A 23,954-nucleotide genomic window follows, 5' to 3' on the forward strand; every position below is an offset into this window, starting at 1 on the left:
TCCTGAATTTTAAAAACAGTCTCTCAAGTTGCCCTTTGACGCTGCGTTTCTATCTTTTTCTTAGACTGCCAGTTTGAGCTTTCTGGAGCAGATGGAATAATACGCTCTAGTCAGGTAGAGCAAGAGAACAAGACTGAGTCTGGCCAAGCGGTTGACTGTATATGGACAGTTAGGGCAACTCCGAAAGCTAAGGTAAGTCCTTTTGTATCATTCAATGTGTAATGGACTCCCAGATTATGAGTAACAGCCCCTTCTCATTAGCTGGGATTTGTACAATGCTATGCTTTCATTTAAACATTGCATAAATGTTTAAATGAAACAGTGACTGCTGAGGAGTCTAGGTTGATGGTTGGATGAGCAACGTTCTTCATCACTCAAAGCCAAAGTGCCACACCTCTGTGTCAATGATGGGATCTGAATTTTTTTGTCTGTGTGCAAACTGGGTTTATGTAACAGTATGCCTGGCAAGATATACAGTTCCAAAATACTGCATCAGCCTCTCTAAGTATGATGAGAACTTCCATATATGCTCAGTGCGTTTTTTCTAGCCAAAAAGGTACCGGTACTCAAATGCTGGGCCACCTTCAGGGGTGGGGTGATCACTAAGGGACTCATCCCACAATAGCCAAGCCCCCTGAAACCAGTCACAGAATCCATGGCAAGACAGAATTTGTATGTAGAGACTGAGCTCTTTCGTTAAAACTTGGGATCCATAGGTCAATTTTAGCAGACAATGGAAAAGGTGCTGGTCCTCACTACCCCCAAATACCTCTTCAAAAAAAGCCCTGTATATGCTAAATATAACGTGATGAGAATCAAACCCAGTTAGCAGTAGTATGGATTCATTCAGTACAGATTTTCTGCCAGGTCATGCCAATTCATTGACCCTGGCATCTCTTTGAACTGTTGAAAATTGCTTCCATTTCCCTACAATAGCTGGTGTTGAAGATGGAAGACACCTCTGGGCCCCAACTCAGTATCTTAATTTTTTTTTTTTTTTTTTTTTGGGGGGGGGGGGGGGTTACAAAATCACTACATGTTCCATTTGCCTTATAGCCACTGCTTTGGGCTGTGCACAATGTGTGTTGCCAGCTGAAGGGACCATGTGTCGATATCTGATAAGGAAGGAACTAAAGGATTATTGGGTGTTTAGCTCTGAGCTGGTAGTGTATTGCTAGCAGATAATATAAAACAGTGAAACTGTGTCTAGGGCTATGATTCTTGCTTTGGGTGCAGGAGGTCCTGGGTTCAGTTCACAGGCGAGCCTTCCTTACTGAGGACAGGAAATGGCCTAGTTCTTATTGTAATGGGCTGAAAACCAGGGAAGCCACAGTTCCTGCTGCTACTGATGCTCTTTGTGACCTTGTGAAAGCCACTTTATCTCCCTTTTAGATTATAAGCTCTCTGGGACAGGGACATAAGTACTCGGGTACAATATCACCACATAAGAACGTAAGCGTTGCCATACTGGGACACACCAAAGGTCCGTTAAGCCGCCTAAGCATCTACATGCACCCAACGTGCGCCAAAATGGAGTTACTGCCTGAATACCGCATGGCTCTTGCGGTAATTTCGTTTTTGGCGCACATCCGATACACGCATCTGAAAAATATTTTTTATTTTTGGGCACGCGTAATGGACGCACGCCAGCATTTGGAGCGCGTAGGTCATTACCGCCTGGTTATCACATGAGTCTTTACCGCTAGGTCAATGGCTGGCAGTAAGGTCTCAGACCCGAAATAGACATGCGGCAATTTTCATTTTGCCGCACGTCCATTTTTGGCAAAAATTAAAAAGGCCTTTTTTTTAAAGGCGCGCTAAAAAATAGATCGGCGCACGCCCAAAACCCGCGCCTACACTACTGCAAGCCATTTTTCAGCATGCCTTTGTAAAAGGACCCCCTAGTATCCTGTTTCCAACAATGGCCAATCCAGGTCACAAGTACCTGGCAAGATCCCAGAACAGTAAAACAGATTTTATGCTGCTTATCGTAGAAATAAGCAGTAGATTTTCCCAGGTCCATCTTATTAATGGCTTATGGACTTATTTTAGGAAATTATCCAAACCTTTTAAAACCCTAATCTAACTTCTTTTACCACATTCTCTAGCAATGAATTCAAGAGTGTAATTACACGTTGAGTGAAGAAATATGGTTCTCCAATTCATTTTAAATGTACTACTTAGTAGCTTCATTGTGTGCCCCCTAGTCCTAGTATTTTTGAAAAGAGTAAACAAGCAATTTATGTCTACCCATTCCACTTCACTCAGTATTTTATAGACCTCTATCATATTTTCCCTCAGCTATCTGTTTTCCAAGCTGAATATCCCTAGCCACTTTAGTCTTTCTTCATAGCCGTATCTTATTATTAACGGGTTGGAAATTATCTTCCTAAAAGAATCCTTTCTTGCAATGCTCTGCCAGTGAGCTGAAAATCTGATTCCAAACAAGTTGGCAAGGTGTCTGGCTTCTGTTGCCCAGCAAGACGTCGCCACAGCGGTTTGGCTGAAAAGTTCATTGAAACCCAGAACCTTAAGTGTGAAGAGAAGCAGAGCAGATTGTCTGTGCTGTCCTTCTGTGAGCAAATGACCTAGAACCAGCAGAAAAGGTGAAACCCTGCATTAGTCTCACAGAGGTAGCTGCTAACTGCTCATTGCTTTCTGTTCCTGTGGTTATCAACACCAGTTAATTACCTGGTACCTATTTAAAAAAAAAATCCACACATGCTAATGTATAATTCTCAGCTGATAAGCAGAAGGCAGCTACAAAGCAGTAGCCCTGGCTGTGAATGCCACATTTGATTTAGTGCTGATTTTTTTTTTTGCGGGGGGGGGGGGGGGGGGGGGGGGTTGGTTTTAACATGTACAGTATCTCAAATAGTTTGACAGGATTAAAACCTGTCCTCGCAGAGCTTAGAATGGAACCAAAGAATGTTACGTTTCTGATGAGAGGAATGAAAGATAGGAATGGGGGGTTTTTCTGGTTGCTCGCTTTTATCTTGTGCCATAAATTAATTTATAGAACAAGAGAAGGCAGGCTAATGACTTTCTATCCCAATACTTAGCTTCTGAAAACATACTTCAGACAGGGACCCAAAAAGAATATTTGGGGGTTGAGGATTTAAGTAGATTAGTAATTAACCTCTTGCTGCTCCAGTGCTTCTGAAAATTCTATTAATCTCTTCTCTTGTGAATAAGAGACTCGCAGGCGCTGGGCAAGAAGGCAAAGCTACACTTTTAGGAGGTAATTTCATAACAGGATGCCTAAGTAAAATTTCCAAAAAAGCTTCTATGTGCCTTTAAAAAAAATGGGGGGTCTTGCAACTATCCCTAAGAGCGCACTGATGTTCTCTCCCTAATGTATACCTGCCCTGAAGGGAGAGTAAATGGGTTCACCTAGCGGCCCTTTTACGAACATGGGCCTCAAACTGGGCTTAACACATGCTAATGCAGAATTTTACTGTATGCTAAGCCCAGATTTAATACGACACTTTGGGGGATTTTTTCAATATATTTTATTGCGGGTTGTGCGCTAATGTTGTCATTGGCATGCAGTACCTGCATAGAGTTAACGCGAGACCACTTACTGATGCCTGTTTAGAAGGCATTAAGAGCTCCTGCGTTAACTTTGCATTAGAAGGTTAATGCGCTAGCTGGTTAACCCTTGCATGTCCACTCTCAGCCTATGACATACTCCCTCCCAAACAGATCTTTGCACAAACAGGGAAAATATGCAAAACACTTTAATGTATTTCTGTCGTAGCCTGTTCGCACGTGCTAACTGTAACGGGGAGTTCTATATATGTCACTGAAAAAAAATTAGTGTGGAATAAAACTGCACATGGGGTCTGTGAGACCCTGGGTGAGGGTTATGGGGTGGCCCTGTCAATAACACAGTCAGACTTGTAAACATGAAATAAGTGTTTATATTAACTTAAATCTGAGGCCTGTTCCTTCACAGGCCTAGAACAAAAGTAAAGTCACTTAACTTCAGAGGGGGAAAAGTGTTTGCATGGGCCTGTGGCCTACAGGGCCCAAAACACATTATATGGCCTGTGACAGCCAGGCCCCAAACACAGTTTGCAGTTTCTCTCTTTGTATTTCCAGATCTGGATCCAGTCAGACCTTGGAACAAGGCTCATAATTCTTCAAAAAAAGAGATTGGCTTACCTCAGCCAGCTAGAAGTGTTCAGTAAAGGCATATTCTGGGGCTTCAGTTCTTCCTTCCCTGGGCCTCCTGAACCTCAGCCTGGTCCTGTCTTTTAAACTCCTAGATATTGACTTCACCCCTCCTGGCTCACTTCCTCCTGGATTTGATCAGTGCTCTTAAGGTGGCCCAGACTAGTTAGAGAGAGACTTTTCTTAAGGGTGAGGGGCAGTGTTCTATAAACCCCATCAGAGGATCTTTTACCAAGCTGCGGTAGGATTTTTACCTCGCGGTAGAAATCAGCTGGAGGTATATTCCTATGGATATCTCGGTGTTTACCACCCACTGATTTCTACTGTGAGATAAAAACGCTACCATGACTTAGTAAAAGATTTCCTTAGCACTATTCTATAAACCTTGCCTAAAATTAGGCACAGTTTATAGAATACATGTAGCATCGTCCCCGTGACTAATATTTAGATGTGGCCATTTAGCCTAACTTAGGCACAGATCGGATGTATTCTATAACAGTGCATGTAATTTCTAGAAATGCCCATGGCCCGCCCGTGTTCCTCCCATGGCCACACCCCTTTGAGAACCGTGCATTAGAATTTACATGCACCACTTACAGAATAGGCTTAGCAAGATGTGTGCATAAATTCATATTATTGTCAATTATTGCTAATAATTGCTTGTTATGGTCTAATTATTGGTGCCGATTGGCTTGTAAGTTGAGTGCACAATTTGGCCACATTGCCAAATTTGCATGCATAACTTTAGTTGCCATATATAGAATTCCCCCCTAAGGGCTTAATGCCCTTTGGGCTCCATAATCTGTCTGTGCATCATCAACAGCAGCCATGGGCTGAGCACCTGTTGGTGTCCAATACCTTCTTGAACATAAATACATATAAGTGTTGCCATACTGGGACAGACCGAAGGTCCATCAAGCCCAATATCCTGTTTCCAACAGTGGCCAATCCAGGTCACAAGTACCTAGCAAGATCCCAAAACAGTACAATACATTTTATGCTGCTTATGCTAAAAATAAGCAGTGGATTTTCCCAAGTCCATTTTAATAATGGCTTCTGGACTTTTCTTTTAGGAAGCTTTTTAAAACCCTGCTAAGCTAACTGCTCTGACAATGAATTCCAGAGTTTAATTACACATTGAGTGAAGAAATATTTTCTCCGATTTGTTTTAAATTTACTACTTTGTTGCTTCATTGCGTGCCCCCTAGTCTTAGTATTTTTGGAAAGAGTAAACAAGCAATTCACGTCTACCTGTTCCACTCTACTCATTATTTTATTTATTTATTTATTGCATTTGTATCCCACATTTTCCCACCTATTTGCAGGCTCAATTTATAGACCTCTTTCATATCTCCACTCAGCCATCTTTTTGCCAAGTTAAAGAGTCCTAGCTATTTCATCCTTTCCTCATAGGGAGTCGTCCCATCCCCTTTATCATTTTTGTTGCCCTTCACTGTACCTTTTCTAATTCCACTATATCTTTTTTGAAATGTGGTGACCAGAATTGCACACAGTATTCAAGGTGCGGTTGCACCATGGAACGATGCAAAGGCATTATAACATCCTCGTTTTTATTTTCCATTCCTTTCCTAATAATACCTAACATTCTATTTGCTTTCTTTGCTGCCGCAGCACACTGAGCAGAGGGTTTCAAAGTATTGTCAACAATGAAGGACTCTTCCAGTCTATGATATTTTGGGAGACAATTCCAAAGAGAGGGGGCCAGAAAAAAGAAAGCTGAGTTTCTAGTAGACTCCCATCTAGCCTTCTGTGGTGATGGGATAATCAATCGGTTGTCTGTAAGTGAACGAAGGGTTCGCCTAGGCAAATACGGCAGGATAAGATTTGATAGATATGATGGAATTAATAAATATAGTGCTTTATGAGTCAGTGTAAGGATTTTAAATTTTATTCTGGCTTCTACTGGAAGCCAGTGAAGTTGGAGCAAAAGTGGCATAATTCTATCGTATTTTGAAGTTCTACAGATGACTCGAGCTGCAGTGTTCTGTATCATCTGTAAACGTTTTATGTTTATTTTAGTTAGCCCTGCATAAGTGATGTTACAATAGTCCAGGCGTGTTGTGATATATGAATGTGTTAGTGTGCATAGTGAAGCTTTATCAATTAAGTTTCCAATTGAACGTAATCTTCGAAGATGATAGAAAGAGTTCTTGACTACCATAGATATTTGTTCATTAAAAGATAAGGCTGAGTCGATAATAACTCCTAAATATTTAAAGGATTGTACTGTTGGTATCGGTTTATCAAATAAGGTAGGTATAACAACAGGGACAATATCACGTCCTGTGATCCACGATGTAACGGTCTTGTCTGGGTTCAAGACTAAATGGTCTTTTAAGCCAGCTAGCTATTTCTTTAAGGCCATTCTGAATTTGTGTAAATTCAATATCTAATGGTTTTACATAGTGGATCAGAAGAAAATCATCGGCATATGAATAGAAGCTGATACCCAATGATTGAATAAGTAGAGCAAGAGGACTGACGTATATGTTAAACAAAAGTGGCGATCGCTGCGGAACCCCACAGGAAATAGGATACACTCTTGAGGTAGAATCATTTTGTACTACTTTGAAAGACCGATTTGCAAGAAAAGAAGCAAACCAATCATAGATTGTACCTGTAATACCAATTTCTTTTAACTGATTTAATAGGAGATCATGATCTATAAGATCAAATGTCGCTGATAAATCCAGTGAAATGATTAAGGCAACATAACCCTGCTCTAATCTATCATGTATTTCACTTAAAAAAGAAGTTATAACTGTTTCAGTGCTATGCCCTTTCCGAAAACCTGATTGTCTAGGATGTAGTATGTTTTTAGATTCTATATAAGATTGAAGTTGATTAAATACAACTGTTTCCCCTTGTCTGACATAACTTCTGTGAGGGCGGGACACAAGGACAGAAGGAGGGCCGGAGGGAGGCGATCTGTTGCCCTGTTGCCTGCAGTGCTTTCACATTGAGGTGAGAGGCGCTGTGATACCAATGCAGGGGGCCTGGCCAGGTGGCGGATGGAGGGGGGGAAGGGCGGCGGCGGCAACCTAGGGGGGGGGGGCAGGGCCAGGGCCCCGGGGCCCAGCCCAGTCTCTCTGCGGCCCTGGGAAAGGGAATCACATGTATTTGCATTTCTGTGGGCTGGATTTCCTAAAATGTACTATTGCATGCTAATACACATTAATACACATTATTTACCGAAAATCTCACTTTCCTAATAACACGTGAGATATGAGAGAAAAATGCATGACGGCTGGAGGGGGTGAGTTATGAGAGAGAGACTGCATAAAGGCAGGAGGGGGAGTGAGCTACGAGAGAGAGAGACTGCATGAAAGCAGGAGGGGGAGTGAGTTATGAGAGAGAAACTGTATGAAAGCAGGAGGGGGAGTGAGTTACGAGAGAGAGACTGCATGAAAGCAGGAGGGGGAGTGAGTTATGAGAGAGAAACTGCATGAAAGCAGGAGGGGGAGTGAGTTATGAGAGAGAGACTGCATGAAAGCAGGAGGGGGAGTGAGTTAAGAGAGAGAGACTGCATGAAAGCAGGAGGGGGAGTGAGTTACGAGAGAGAGACTGCATAAAAGCAGGAGGGGGAGTGAGTTATGAGAGAGACTGCATGAAAGCAGGAGGGGGAGTGAGTTATGAGAGAGAGACTGCATGAAAGCAGGAGGGGGAGTGAGTTACGAGAGAGAGAGAGAGACTGCATGAAAGCAGGAGGGGGAGTGAGTTACGAGAGAGAGTGCATGAAAGCAGGAGGGGGAGTGAGTTACGAGAGATAGTGCATGAAAGCAGGAGGGGGAGTGAGTTACGAGAGAGAGTGCATGAAAGCAGGAGGGGGAGTGAGTTACGAGAGAGAGTGCATGAAAGCAGGAGGGGGAGTGAGTTATGAGAGAGAAACTGCATGAAGGCTGGAGGGTGGAGTTATGAGAGAGAGGTGAGGACCCATGCCATGATGATTTCAGTAAATCCTTCCCTACGTGCACTAATTCCCAGTGAAAAAGAACATGGTGCAAATGTGCACAGGTGATCTGTACCCGCAGCGAGGTACATACATGCTTTATGCTTGTGTGGCTAAGATGTTTCTGTGGACTTTGTTTCACTCTGGACAGTTTGCAAATTGTTCTCAGAATCCTTGAAGCTTCAGAGGTACTACCCACGTCTGTGTTTATTCCTTCAATTTATTTATTGTTTTTTTTTTCTTTCCAGATAGCTCAAGGTACAGTACAGACGATTAGAGCAGCAATCATTTTGTGCTAGAACAGCCTGATTCAGCCAGTCTGTCTGACTGATTTTGGTTCCACCAGTGTCTTCTATAGTTTTTACTCAGTCAAGAACTATAATCTGAATTGTTGATCCATGTGTTCATTTGTTAACCCTATGTGTTTTCCTCATTCCTAGCTTTCACCATTGCATTTTACATAAGTATATAAGCATCACAATACTGGGACAAACTGAAAGTCTATCAAGCCAAGTATCCTGTTTTCAACTGTGGCCAATCCAAGTCACGAGTACTTGGGCAGGTTCCCAAAAGAGTAAAATAGATTTAATGCTGCTTACCCCAGGAATGAGCAGTGGATTTTCCCCAAGTCCACCTTAATAATGGTTTATAGACTTTTCTTCCAGGAACTTGTCCAAACATTTTTTTTTTAAATCTTGCTGCGCTTAAATTATATGCTAAGTGTAGAAATATTTTTTTCACCGATTTGTTCTAAATGTACTTCTTAGTAACTTAATTGTCTGCCCCCTAGCCCTTGAACTTTTGGAAAGAGTAAACAAGGAATTCACATCTACCTGTTCATTCTACTCATTTTAATTGACCTCTGGACACCCTGCCGTTCAGGGAAGCCCATTCTATTTTGCTCTCCCTAAAGGTTTCATCTGAACTATGTATTGCCTTTGTATAAACCACCACTTATGGCCAATGCCTACCTCCCAAAACAGGTTTATTTGAGATTCCTGGACTACCAAATGGAGCATTCAAATGAATGCAAAAGAAACTTTGTGGCCATCTATGACGGGAGCAGCTCCATTGAGAATCTGAAGGCGAAGTTTTGCAGCACAGTGGCGAGCGATGTGATGCTCCAGACAGGCACAGGAGTAGTGCGCATGTGGGCAGATGAGGGCAGCAGGCACAGCAGATTCCGGATGCTGTTCACCTCCTTTGTGGATCGTAAGTAAATTAATGCTGATTGGTGCAAGCAAAGTGCTCTCTTTAGTGTAAGGTGCAATCTAGTGATCTTTTGGCTTAAAGAAATATAAAAACAAAAATGGAAGGAGGGGGACAGGGACTCTGAGTATTTAGAATGATTTGTTTTCACTCTGTTCTGCAGTAACTTATCTTCTTAAACTTGTCCAGATATGGAAATGATCATCATGCAGATCTTTAAATCAAGGCTCGACAAATCCCAGGCACCAGATCGCCTTGGCACTTAGAAACTGCACCCTGGGACATGAGATCTCTTTCCCTTAAATTTGTATTACTATTTTTGTGCTGCCTGAAAGAACATTTCCTACTTACCCACAGCGATTCAGCTCGCTGTTGTAATCTTGAGCCACGCGGGTACAGGAAGTTCTTGCGGTTTCAAGCCTCGCGTGACTTGAAACCGTGACAGTCCCTGTACTTCTTACACTGTATGGCTCAAGATTACAACAGTGAGCTGAACCACTGTGGGTAAGTAGGAAAGCAGCAAGCCGCCCAATGGCAAGATGCGAGAGAGAAAGAGATTACATCAAAGCTGGAGGGGGTGAGTTATGAGAGAGACTGCATGAAGGCTGGTGAGGAGGGGGTGTTATGAGAGAAAAATGCATGAAGGCTAGAGGGGGGGTGAGTTATGAGAGAAAGTGCATGGCTTGGGGGGGGTTAGTTATGAGAGAAAAATTCATGACGGCTGGAGGGGTTGAGTTATGAGAGAGAGACTGCATGAAGTCAGGAGGGGGAGTGAGTTACAAGACAGAGTGCATGAAAGCAGGAAGGGGGGTGAGTTATGAGAGAAAAATTCATGACGGCTGGAGGGGGTGAGTTATGAGAGAGAGACTGCATGAAGGCAGGAGGGGGAGTGAGTTATGAGAGAGAGAGACTGCATGAAGTCAGGAGGGGGAGTGAGTTACAAGACAGAGTGCATGAAAGCAGGAGGGGGAGTGCATGAAAGCAGGAGGGGGAGTGAGTTATGAGAGAAAAATGCATGACGGCTGGAGGGGGTGAGTTATGAGAGAGAGACGGCATGAAGGCTGGATGGGGGGTGAGTTATGAGAGAGAGAGACTGCATGAAGTCAGGAGGAGGAGTGAGTTATGAGAGAGAGAGACTGCATGAAAGCAGGAGGGGGAATGAGTTATGAGAGAGAGACTGCATGAAGGCTGGATGGGGGGTGAGTTATGAAAGAGAGACTGCATGAAGGCTGGATGGGGGGTGAGTTATGAGAGAGAGATTGCATGAAGGCTGGATGGGGGGGTGAGCTATGAGAGAGAGATTGCATGAAGGCTGGATGGGGGGTGAGTTATGAGAGAGAGACTGCATGAAGGCTGGATGGGGGGTGAGTTATGAGAGAGAGATTGCATGAAGGCTGGATGGGGGGTGAGTTATGAGAGAGAGACTGCATGAAGGCTGGATGGGGGGTGAGCTATGAGAGAGAGATTGCATGAAGGCTGGATGGGGGGTGAGTTATGAGAGAGAGACTGCATGAAGGCTGGATGGGGGTGAGTTATTTATTGTACTTGTTTCCCACCTCTTTGCAGGCGCAATGTGACTTACAAAACATCATGGATAATGGAAATGAAAAGAGAATAGGCATGTGGTGTTACAGAAGGATGTTGGATTGCATGGTAATGGAATACACGATAGTAATATAATAGAAGGCATTATTAACGTTTCTGGAAACAGCTCGAGATGTCTGGAGGTGTCGTAGGTTTCGCTTTTCTGCTAAAGTGACACCTTATTTGATAAAGCGATCAAATTCAGTTTGATACAAAGAAACTAAGTTTTCTCCTTTAAATCTAAATATTCCCAAGAATTATAGCAGTTTTATCAATGTAAATGCAAATTAAACCAGTTTTAAGACTAAAGCTGCTTTTTTACCTAGGACTGACAATGGAAAATAAACTTGGCAGAGCTAGTCCACAATATAGTAGCCAAAGTTAGAATACTACGGCAAGAGTTAGCAGAATGAAGGACAAGAAACAGTTTGAAAAGCCTATCCTCTCTATTACCAGAACTAGGCAGAAAGGGAGATAAAGGTTTATTTTTGTTGTTGTTTGTCTTTTTGGGGGGTCTGGGTTAGAAAGACTGCATGAAGGCTGGATGGGGGGTGAATTATGAGAGAGAGACTGCATGAAGGCTGGAGGGTGGGTGAGTTATGAGAGAGAGGTGAGGACCGATGCCATGATGATATGTGAAACAGAGGCCATTACCTCTTTGCTTCACCTATTAGTTAGGTAATGTCACACTGCTGACAACATGCTTCTAGTTTTTGGCTGTGATGTGCAGTGGTACCTTAAGGGACTGATTTACTAAACTTTCAGTCACAGAATGGGAAAAGAGCCTAGTAAATCAGTTTCTAAAGGAGACGATTCTGATCATAGAGGGGATTCCGCTCTGCCCCCCCCCCCCCCCCCCAATATCCCCACTTTACTGTGAACAACTTTGGGTGTAGGGGAAATGAAAGACATTTCAGCCACCAGCTCCTAAGTTTTGGGGCTGGCTCCTAGATTCAGTGAAAATTTGTCAAGGCCTGCTGTAAATATGAGAGGGCGTAATCTGTAATATGTGAGACTTTTTCTGAATGCCAACTCATTAGTACCCAGGACCCTGACAGAAATAGCACAGATTAACCGGACACAGCTTTGCACGGCTGTTTAACTGAGAATTCCTAAAGCACAGTGTTTCTTTCTGTCTATCTGGGACTTTCAGCCCTGTCCTAGGGACCCCGCAGCCAGCTAGGTTTTCAGAGAATCCGCTTGGAGGGAGACAGAGTTTTTACTATACTTCTTATTTTTGTGAAGGTCTATGGGCTATTTTGTTACAAGGTTATTATATCGGGTTGCACAGCCTTAGATTGTTACACCCAGAAAGGATGAGTATGGACAGGAGGAGCTGTAGATATGTACATACTGTAGGATTATTATAAATTGCCTTGAAGAAGATTGCCTCTGATATCAAGTTGGATTACAAAGTAACTGTTGGAGATAACGGATTTGAACTGCCTGTGCATAAAATACAATCCTTGGAGTGGTGAGTATTTCTTTGAAGTGAGAGTGAAGTGAGTGTGGAGGAGTGGCCTAGTGGTTAGGGTGGTGGACTTTGGTCCCGAGGAACTGAGTTCAATTCCCACTTCAGGTGCAGGCAGCTCCTTCTGACTCTGGGCAAGTCACTTAATCCTCCATTGCCCCAGGTACAAATAAGTACCTGTATACAATATATAAGCCGCATTGAGCCTGCCATGAGTGGGAAAGCACGGGGTACAAATGAAAGCAAAAATAAAATAGATACTATTGGAGATTCTACATGGAATGTTGCTACTATTGGAGATTCTACATGGCATGTTGCTACTATTTTGAGATTCTACATGGAATGTTGCTATTCCACTAGCAACATTCCATGTAGAAGCCTGCGCGGCCACATTGGTGATCTGCAAGGGCCGACTTCTACATGGAATGTTGCTAGTGGAATAGCAACATTCCATGTAGAACCTCAAGTGGAGGAGTGGCCTAGTGGTTAGGGTGGTGGACTTTGATCCATTGAGCCTGCCATGAGTGGGAAAGCATGGGGTACAAATGTAACAAAAAAAAAAAGTACAAATGTAACAAAAACAAAACAGTGATTGCTCCTGGACTATCAAAGAGTACCCTGCAGCCTGCTGAAGTAAGTCCAGCCCTGGCCTAAGCTCGAGTGAGAAAGACTGAACTGTGTATGACTGAGATTTTGTTTTTTGTGACCTGGGTCAGGGGTGTCCGACCACGAGAGCTAGTTGGTGCCCCAGGACGCTGTGTTGGGAGTGAGACCCAGGTTACACATGGATAGAACAGAATAGTGAAAAGAGGGCTGCTTTAAAAGAGAGTTGGACAGTGTCTATAAATTCCCCAACCCAGAATCCAGCTTCTCTTTTAGTAATACGTGTGTGATTTATTTAATTTCTTGTAGACTGCCTTGACTCTTGTCACACACCAACACCGCTACAAGAATGGAAACTGATACACTGTAAATTCAGGTTAAATGGTGCTGCAGGTATTACTTAGAAAACTATACATTTGTCATCACAAAAAGGGGAAAACAGGTCAGTAATTATCAACGTACTTAAGCAAAGCAAATATGTAATGCTCAGGTCTGAGGAGTAAGAGGGTAACTTTCTAATTCTGAAGAGGAAAGAAAGCACCTCCTCCGTTCCTTTATAGAATACTAGAGTAACAAGTTAGATTTGAGTGTATGCAATTAGGCACAAGCACATAGATCACCCATAGAGCTGCCGTAAGTGTGTGCGTCTAACTGCCAGAGATATGCATATAATTTCTAGAGTATCTATAAGTTACATTTATATCTCTGGCAGTTTGGAGCAGCAGCTGGATTGTCAGCCTAGTGTTCTAACCACTAGGCCACTCCATCAGCTCAACAGTGCATAGATTGCAGATGGATGTTCACATGGGCAGAGTCTGGGCGGGGCATAAATTACAGATAGAGTGTTCTATAAGACCCAGATGCATCAACCAAACGTTAAAAAATCAAAATTGTGAAAGTGCTTAACAAATATGAAAAAACGAAGAATGCTCAAAAAAAAAACGCTTCAGAAATGTTCGGTGCGGTATTGAAAAGAAGGATGTATCACACATTCGCTATCCCCGTCGTTAAACGGCCCCTAAAGCATGCGCAGAGCAGCCAAGCGTTATGCTGGCTGCTTTGCACATGCCGCAAACATCAAAACAAACAAAAAAAAAGCCACAACAACGTGGCTACCCTGTCTGCACCAATATAAAAGTACAAAAAAAAGGATCGGGAGGGGGGCAAGGGTGCTCGTCCGGAGCGTCCTGTATGGACGACCTTGCCCCCCCCCCGCTGCTCCCCGCTTTCCTCCGCTTCCCCCACGAAAAAGCGAAATTTTAGTAGCCCCGGTCCCCCTCCCTTCCTGTTCCTCTGTTTTGCCAAAGCTCCTCCCGTCATTCCTCCACCCCGTGCCCCGCCCCGCCGCCCCTCTGAGGTCGACTACGCCGCTCCCCCCTCCACCGAGACCCCCCTCCGTATTACGGGCCCGAGCAGCACCTCTCACCTCTTTCTGAAGGCGCTGCACGAGCAGGAAGAAGATCTGTTGCATCTGTTGTTGGTCGCAGATTCTTCATGACGTCTCTTCTTCCCTGGCCTAGGCCCGCCTCCTTCTGACGTTACATCATGAAGAAGAGACGTCATGAAGACTCTGCGACCAACAACAGATGCAACAGATCTTCTTCCTGCCCGTGCAGCGCCTTCAGAAAGAGGTGAGAGGTGCTGCTCGGGCCCGTAATACGGAGGGGGGGAGCGGCGTAGTCGACCTCAGGGGGGGCTGTGGGGGCGGGGCAACGGGGTGGAGGAATGATGGGAGGCGGAGCTTTGGCAAAACAGAGGAACAGGGACATCAATAAAGGATGCCCCTGACGTGCGTTTTCGCCCCCCTCGGTTTTTTTTGGTTTTTACATTAAAATTTTTAGCGGACAGCCCTAACGAGAGGTACAGACTTTTCATGCATTAAACTAATCGGAAAATGTTAGTGCATGTCATTTCAATAGGGTTTGTAGACTAATTGCTCATCTGCATTCCGTTTTGGTTAGCTGCTACCATCGTCGAAAAATGGGCTTTAGTGCATCCAACGGGTAGAAAATTCTTTGTTTAAGGCTCATTTAACAAGCAAAAACATTTAGTGCATCTGGGCCTAAGTTACATGTACAATTTGTGCCCTGCTCAGACCCCGCTCATGTGTACAATCATCTGCTGTTGGAATGGAGGAGTGGCCTAGTGATTAGAATACTGGGCTGACAATCAGGGGGAGCCTGGGTCAAATCCTGCTGCTCCTACTTGTGATCTTGGGCAAGTCACTTAACCCTCCATTGTCCAGGTACAAACTTAGCCCTCTGGGGACAGAGAAATATACCTATTGTGCCTGAATGTAACTCACCTTGACCTACTACTGAAAAAGCTGTGAGCTAAATCCATATAAATAAGTGAATATTATGTACATAATTGTTATCACCTGCTGTATGGAATTACTCATTCAGTATGCAGTAGGATATCACAGTCAGCATGGCACTAAGGGTGTATTATCTGGTGTAAAATGGTTTAAAAAAAAACAGGGCAATATCTCTGTGTAGCTAGGACACCAGGGATCTGCCCCTTGGCAGATACTGAAAGGGTGGCTATTGGACAGGGTTACTTACTGTTGTAAACCAGGCCTCAGAGTCTAGCTCCCACATTCCTGCTAGGTTGAATTGTACAGCCCCAGATGACGCTAGCAAAGAGCACAGATGGTTCCGGTTCAGTTAGCTCAACATGCTGTAACACAAGCTTACGGCCATTCACTCTATAAAGAACTCTTACTGAGTAAAGGTCCCTAACCCGAGGGCTACAGTGATTTCTGGCAAGCTGTCTCTCAAGCCAGACACTTCATTGTAGCAGAAATAATGTCTGGGCAGTGCAGGCTTCTCAGTCTGTCTCCCCAGTGCTTAGCTAGAAAACCAGCCAGGAGTTCCAACTAACCAGCCTGTCTTTGAAAAAGAACAGTCTTCTTCCCTTATGTGATGACGTTTGTAAACTGCACTGACTGTTAGTGCTGCGGGTTACACTTAATTTTCCCATGCTAAATCTACCTCCCAATGCAGAAAGAAAGATTACTGCAGGAAAACCAGTGTAAGAACACTGTGCTTAAAGAGAGGTACACTGGGCTTGCAAAACTCATGCAAATCACTAAATTAATAATCGCTCCCTGATGTAAAATAAAACGGCACTAAAGTCTAGCACGGTTATATACTCATTCTGTAATGCTGAATCTTTACATCAGCTCAGGTTTGGTGGAAAGATGCAGCGCGGGGGAAAAAAAGCATTGAGGGGGTAATTCTGTACCTGATCTCTATCTTACCACAACATCACTTTGTATTTGTTCTCACCGGAGTCTGCAAACACCCTCCGGTACTATATAAGCCACATTGAGCCTACAAATAGGTGGGAAAATGTGGGATACAAATGTAACAAATAAATAAAGTAGATGGTAAAGTTCATGCACGATTGCATGGGTAAATGGCATATGTGCACACATCTACATGTATACGCCAAAAGCTTTCCTAACTGCTATTCTGTAACTATATCTATATCTTACCTAGCATGTAGATTGGAGGTGGGCATACAGATGGTGGACTTACATTTATATACCCTCAGGCATCCCCTTTTTGGGTGCTTATATATAGGCACACATCCCCTTAGGGCGTGGAGGAGTGGCCTAGTGGTTAGGGTGGTGGACTTTGGTCCTGAGGAACTGAGTTCAATTCCCACTTCAGGCACAGGCAGCTCAGCTCCTTGTGACTCTGGGCAAGTCACTTAACCCTCCATTGCCCCATGTAAGCCGCATTGAGCCTGCCTTGAGTGGGAAAGTGCAGGGTACAAATGTAACAAAAATAAAATAAATATTCTAAGCATTTTCCCCACAGATACAAAATAGGAAAAATCTCATTACTGAGTGTGTGTGTATGTGCATATATATAGACAGGCAGATACAGATAAAAAGAGTTTACTGTTTGCACCTACAGCTCTCTCTGCACATGTGCTAAACAGCTATAGTGGATGCTATTTGGAAACAGCACGTGCTGACTGCAAAACAGTACAAGTCCAAAAATCCAGAATCTTTGAAAACTTTTTTTCAGTAAATGCAGCTGTGCAGACGCAGGTCCGGAACCATTTTCCTGTGCCTGTCGCTCCTAGGTCTCCTGGTCCCACTCCCTCTGACGCAGGAAGTTTACATCATAGGGGGTGGGACTGGCAAACCTAACAGCGACACGCACAGGGACATGGTCCCGCACCTGCAGCTTTAAAGAGCGTTTACGGAGCCGCTTGAGGGCAGCAGCAAGAGGGTAAGTGGGAGGGGAAGGGAAATGCAGCAGAGGGAACATTGAAATTGGGATGCAGAAGGATACTCTGACTCTGTACTATTAAGGCTGGGAACGCTTGGAATCTTGAGTGAGGGTTGAACAAATAGATTCTAGAGGAGGGGGGGCAAGCAGTTTTGTTGAGGCCAACAAAGTTCTATGACAATCAATGTAAGTTAGACTTCACTGGAGACATTCTGGATGGGAAGAAAAGAGAGAGACAGGGTGATTGTGGTGGGGAAGACAAGAGAGAGAGAGAGAGAGAGAGAGCAGCTGGATGGGGAGGGGAGACAGAAAGAGATTTTAAATGTACTGCCTGAGAATCCGGAAAATCTGAAAATCCAGACTGACTCAATCCCTGAGCAGTCTGGATTTTTGGACTTGTACTGTACATAGTAACATTGTAACATAGTGAATGACGGCAGATAAAGACCTGAACAGTCCATCCAGTCTGCCCAACAGTTGCACTCATTATCAGGTCATTGATTAAACCAACCATGGATGTAGTATAGAATATGTATACTTGAGCCTGATCTTTCTTTGCTATTTTCAGGACACAGACCTTTAGAAGTCTGCTTTGCACTGTCTTTATGTCCGAACCACTGGAGTTGCTGTCAAAGTCCACACCAGCTGATCCTGATCTGTCTTGCCATAAACAGAACAAAGACAATGGAAGTCTGCCCGGCATTGTCCTTATATTCCAGCTCCTTGAGTTGCCGTCAAAGCCGTATCCAGGACGTCTTAATGCACTGGAGTGGTGTAGCTACGTGGGGTCACAGGGGCCTGGGCCCCCACAAATTTCCTCTGGGCCCCTGGTTTTGCTGGAGGGGGTCCCCAATCCCTGCCAGGTGAAGCATTATCCAGCTCCACTCTCCAGTGCCACCACATTGCCTGCCCTGCTCTGTCTTCCCTTCACATCCAGCACGCACCTTTTAGTGAAACTGAGCATGCTAAATTTCACTAAAAGGAGTGTGCAGGACGTGAGGGGAAGACAGAGCAAGGCAGGCAATGCAGTGGCGCTGGAAACTGGCGCAGGACAATGCTTCAGTTGGTGGGGGTTAGGGACCCCCACCAGCCAAGGCATTTGCTGCGGCAGTGGGTCGGGAGCGGCAGGGCGGCAGCAGACCAAAATGTATGCCCCCACCTCGGGCTCTGGCCCCCTCCCACCGTGAGATCTGGCTACGCCCCTGATTCAATGTGCATTATCTGTGATCGGCAAGCACAGTTTGTCCATGCTAAGTACCTCCAGCACATGTGCAGAGTGGCTGCTGAGTTTAAGGGGCAAGAGCTTGCCCTGGGGAAAGAGGGGGCAGCAGGTACGAGGGACCACAGTTTTGGAAAAGTCAGCCAAGGCAGGTTCCAGCATGCAGAGGAGAGGAGTGGCCATCGTTTTCATGGGGTAGGAGTGGGGGTGGAGAGGGACAGAATAGAAGGGAAGTCATTTTACTCTATCATTTCTTTTTAGTTATCTATTTATTTATTTTTACTATATTATTATATAGTATGATTTCAGTTTAAAACTGTGGAAAAAAATCCCCCCAAAATGTGCAGGTAAATATGAATGACAAACACTCCAATTCAGTAAAAATATTTACCCATCACCATCAATGTGGCCAGTTATGAGGAGAAATTGGCTGCACTGATGTTCATGGGTAAATATTTGTACTGAATTGGAGTGTTAGAAATGAACATTGACATCCTTGTAGGTCTTATTTTCAATTATGGCACTGCAATTTTCTTTTCTGTACAGCTAATAAATTGTAAGCAGTATGAGTTCTCGTATGCGAATGGGAGACGCATCTAACGAGCTTTGCATAGCTGGACAAATACTGTGTGACAAGGTCACTTCACACTTGCCCTGCACAAATTGCAATGTGACCATCCCAAACTAGTTTGTCAGCTAATGGCGGGCCCTGTAGAAAAGCAATCAGTCTATGTGATTTCTTCTCAGCTGCAGATTTCTAAAGCAGCACCTGCTTATTAGGAAGGATAAACCTACAGGCAAAGAATTTCTCTGCCTTTGAAGGCAAGTGTGGGTTGCTTCCATTAAACTCTGAGCAGGCTGTGCATGTGAATTAGCTGCGGTGCAGGGCTCTGTCTAGTAACCCTGAATGAAACTGGTGAGACGAGGAGCATTTCTGAACAATGGCTAGAGGTGTTTGGTATGCAAGAAACCAGCGAACGAATGAGAGTGGCCTGTTCTCTATTCGATCCAGAGTCGAAATATATAGGATTAAATGCAGGGAAAATATAGGGGGTTGAGAGTCGGGAATACTTCACTTAAGGCAGTCCTTGACAATTTTTTTTTTACATTTAAGAGCTAGCCCAAAAACTTAGGAGCCAGTAGCTGAGATGTTTCACCCCACCCCCACTGTCTGTTGTCTCCACCAAGAAGAGTAGGATGATTGAGAAGATTGATTGAGATCTACTGCAGCTCTATTAAGGACTGTATTGCTTCCCTTTCCATGTCTAAGGCAGGGGCGTAGCCGGACCTTGAGGTGGGAGGAGACCAGAGCCCAAGGGGCACATTTTGCTCACCACCCTGCCTCCACCCCCATCTGCCGCCGCTCCCCCTCCGCCGCTTCACCGCCCTGCTGCTCCCCACCCACTGCGCTGTACATCTTGGATGGCAGGGGGCCCCAACCCCCGCCAGCTGAAGACTTCATCCAGCGCTGGTCTCCGGCACCGCCGCATTCCCTGCCCTGCTCTCTCTTCCCCTCATGTTGGGCATGCTCAGTTTCACTAAAAGGAGTGTGCCCGACATGAGAGGAAGAAAGAGCAGGGCAGGCAATGCAACAGTTCCGCCGCAGACCAGCACTGGATGAAGTCTTCAGCTGGGGGGGGGGGGGTTGGGGACCCCCGCAAGTCGACCAGAGGCCCAGAGCAAATTGGGGGGGGCCCAGGCCCCCATGGCCCCACCTAACTGTGTCACTGGTCTAAGGGAAAAGAGAGGTTAGCAAATCAGGCCCTCAATGTAACTCTGCAGGATACAGATAGAGATACACAGCCTCCCTTCTCACCCAGTCTCTCTCTCTCTCTCTCTCTCTCTCTCTCTCTCTCTCTCTTGTGTCACTGTCTCTTTGTTTTCCCTCTCTTCCCCACGTCTCCCTCCCCTATCCTACCATCTCCCTCCTCCTCCTCCAATTGACTGCACTGCACCCTCAGCTAGCACTCACCAAGGAAATAAGTCGGCTATCTCCATTCCAGATAGCCTGTATCACCCAAGAAGCCAGTCAGCCACTCCCTCCAGTCCTTAACCCCCCCCCCCCATATAATCAGCTAGAGACCCCCCAGCTAGTGATTCTTCACATCCACTGACCCAGCCAACCAGCCTCCAGACTTTTTATTAGGCTGCCTTTACTGATCTAGAACTTTCTCCTCCGTGGCTATCAGTGAGTTTGAGCCGTATGATACAGCCACTACCATTCTATTCTCATGAGACTCTGAGACCAGTGTGGAATTCCTGTACCATGCAGCTCAGAGAGGAGGAAGTATCTTGTAGCAGAAGCAACAAACAAAGACAAACCAGAGCATGAAAATCCTGATACCAGAGGAAAATTTCCAGGATTTGTCAGGGCTTTTTTTTTTTTTGTAAGCCAGGGCTCAAGCCACATTGAATGTTATGCCACTGGATGAATCCTTCTCCTTGCACTCTAATGTAGTGGCTGATGGAGCATGGAGGACATAAAAATGACTGCACCATTTCATTTTGCCTGAAGACATTAATTTTGGGTTCTGATAGGTTTCCGCTTTAACACTGAAATTCTCCTTGGGCAGGGGAGAGGCTAGCATCTGACCCCTGGTGCCATTATGGTTTTATTTGGAATAATCAGCAATATCTCATCTCACATGTGATTTCTCGCAAAGCTCTTTTTCTGTCTAACATAAGAGTACTGAACACTGTATTAGTTCTCACAGACATTGTGGATTCCTGATGAAGGCCAATAGGCCGAAACACCGCCCATGTCGGGTCCTTCATCTTTTCAATCAAGGATTGTTTTAAACACCTGCCCCCGATATTGAAAACCATTTAAATGACCAGGAATGGCACCCGGCTGGTTAAATTTCACTTAACTGGCTATCCGGCGATTTTCAGCAGGGGATAGCTGGCTATCCCCTGCGGAACATTCCCAGTTAGCGGATAGGAAATAACTAGCTGGCTACTATATGCGGCCACATTGGGCTGCTTAAATAGCTGGAATATCTTTGACTGGTTTAAACTTAACCATCTATCTCCAAATATCAACTTAGCCAGTTAAGTTTAAACTGGCCAAAAATAAACCGGATATTTATTGCTGGTCACCAGAAATGGCCTGGCATTGAATATTCAGGCTTACTGCCAACCGTGAGAGTTAGCCAGGCTCCCTCCTGTGGTCTGAATATCGGCCCCCTTGATTGCACACTTCACTGAGTGAGTGTTACGTTTTGGTTTCTTGGACTATTGTGGAGACCGTCTTCCCTTCTTTTTGTTGCTGCATTTTAACACACAAACCATGTCCTATTAAAAAAAAACCTTTTATCTACGGAGAGGGTTTCAGTAGGAAGGCAAGTGGTGTGGCAAGAGCAAGCTGAAAAGCTACTCTGCTCCCTACTCTGGTCCCATCTCGTTTGTGCAGAGAACAGGTGAGGATGGATGAGTTTGGACTTGGGCAGTACAGAGAAGAGCTATAACATAGGCAGCCGTGTTATTTCTGCTTCTTACCTATCCCGTCTGCCTCAACAGGCGACGGATAGCTTCCGTAGGAGAAATGATCAGCCACATTGTAGCTTTGATGGTAAAATATTAGGCCGCAGCTTTTATTAATACATCAACCTGCCATTTAAATAACTTAGTACCTTAGCCCTCTGGTACTTTTGATCTAACCATCAGGTATGCCTGTCATACTATCCAGCAAGGCCCTCTGTTACCTTTTGCATGGTGAGGGGGGTAGCACCAGCCATGAAGCAAGGTGGCCCCATGCTGCACCCACTCAAGCTTGAGCAGTCCATTGTTCTAGGGGTACACCGTGCCTGCGAACAGGGCACCCCTCTCAATCAATATCCTTCTCTAGACCATCGATTTCCTTTCTGACTCGGGTACCCCCTCTGCTGTTACTGCTGCCATCCCCAAGTCTGACTGGGGTGGGTGGGCTGGGACTCTGCCTGCGCCTTGGGCAAAACAGAGGGTGCGTGCTTCACGGCCTAATAAACGAGACTGCTCCCTCCCATCAGCACCCTCTCTTTGCCACGTGTGTCTGCAAGGAAGGCACATTTTGGCTTCCTGCTATTCACAATACAACAGGATGTAGCTCAAGTACTTGAGGGCCACTAACCAATCTGCTTTTTGAAGATAACGAAAATAAGCAAATAAGCTTGTTTCTTGGTGTAAATGTATGAATGCATACTTTAGGACTATTCACTATGGATTCAGAATTGTTTATGGCTGTTCAGCACCAGAACTGCACCCCCCCCCCCCCCCATCCTATTCCTTTATGGCGTACAGGGGATAGATAGTTTATTCCTGCTCAGTAAGGTAAGGTGGTAGGGCTTTGTGGCAACAGCTGCCTGAAACGTTCAGCTGAGTAAAGTAGATCTGTCAGCTATAGATGTGTGGAATATGAAAACAACAACGGTGAGTGACCCTGCAAATCAGCTAATATTATATGAAGGATTTCCCTTAGCATTCCACTGTACAATCCACTTAACATAAAATGAGCCATTTTCTTTTCTAGCGGTATCATCAGTGATATACTGTACTTTATGCTGCTTTCAATAACAGGCTATTCTTCATTCTCGTTTGAATTGCTGTTATCGAAATAGAAATGTGTCTGAAGTATGCAGCAGTAGTAGAATATTGGATTGAGACAGAATGAACGCATTACTGGCAAACAACCTGGCTCTTGCCATTTTGATTAGGTTAGCGATTCTCAATGTGCTCCTCAAGGACCGACTGGCCAAGCGGATTTTCAGGATTTCCACAGTGAACATGCATAACTAATAATTTCATGCTCTACCTGCTTTTATTAGTAAACCTATCTTATGCATGTTCAGATGCTCCTTGAGAACTCCTGATCTAGTCCAGTAGTTCTTAATTTGGTCCTCAACTCCATTCCTTGAAGGACATAAGAGTCTGTTTCCAGAGCGATCATGTTATGCAAATTACTACTACTACTACTTATCATTTACATTACCCCACCTGCAGGAATGTTAAATACAAGACCCTTTATGCTTCGTCCTTCCCCTACATCAGTCCAAAATCCTGGAATGTCCTGCCAAAACAGCTCAAAGAGCTTGTCGACCATCGACTGTTCAAGAAGTCCTTAAAAACATTCTTATTCGACAAGGCTTATTCCACTGGCTAATCCAATGTTTAACCTGTGCCATCCCATGTTCCTTCCCCTCCTGTCACACTCCGAATCTGTGCCTTCTCTGAATTGTATTGTATCCTCTTGAATTTGTGTAAGCCACATTGTGCCTGCTTATGTGGGAAAATGTGGGGTAAAAATGCGCAATAAATAAATAAATAAATACATTTCTAAAGCGCTACTAGACGTACGCAGCGCTGTACACTTGAACATGAAGAGACAGTCCCTGCTTGACAGAGCTTACAATCTAATTAGGACAGACAAACAGGACCAACAATTAGCCTTGTTCTTGGACCATGTGGATGTTAACGCTTCTGATGAATTTTCATCCTGGT

General features: G+C 44.6%; 1 protein-coding gene across 1 annotated transcript in view; it reads left to right on the forward strand.

Moving 5' to 3' along the window:
* NETO2 (neuropilin and tolloid like 2) overlaps window positions 1-23,954 on the forward strand; it is a 103,449-nt gene that overhangs the window by 67,282 nt on the left and 12,213 nt on the right. Inside the window, exons 6-7 of the mRNA XM_030205147.1 lie at window positions 65-192; window positions 9,130-9,358. Coding sequence (XP_030061007.1) covers window positions 65-192; window positions 9,130-9,358 — 357 coding nt within the window. The remainder of the gene's footprint in view (window positions 1-64; window positions 193-9,129; window positions 9,359-23,954) is intronic.

This window comes from Microcaecilia unicolor, chromosome 5, assembly GCF_901765095.1.
Source record: "Microcaecilia unicolor chromosome 5, aMicUni1.1, whole genome shotgun sequence".
In the NCBI taxonomy this organism is placed as follows: Eukaryota; Metazoa; Chordata; class Amphibia; order Gymnophiona; family Siphonopidae; genus Microcaecilia; species Microcaecilia unicolor.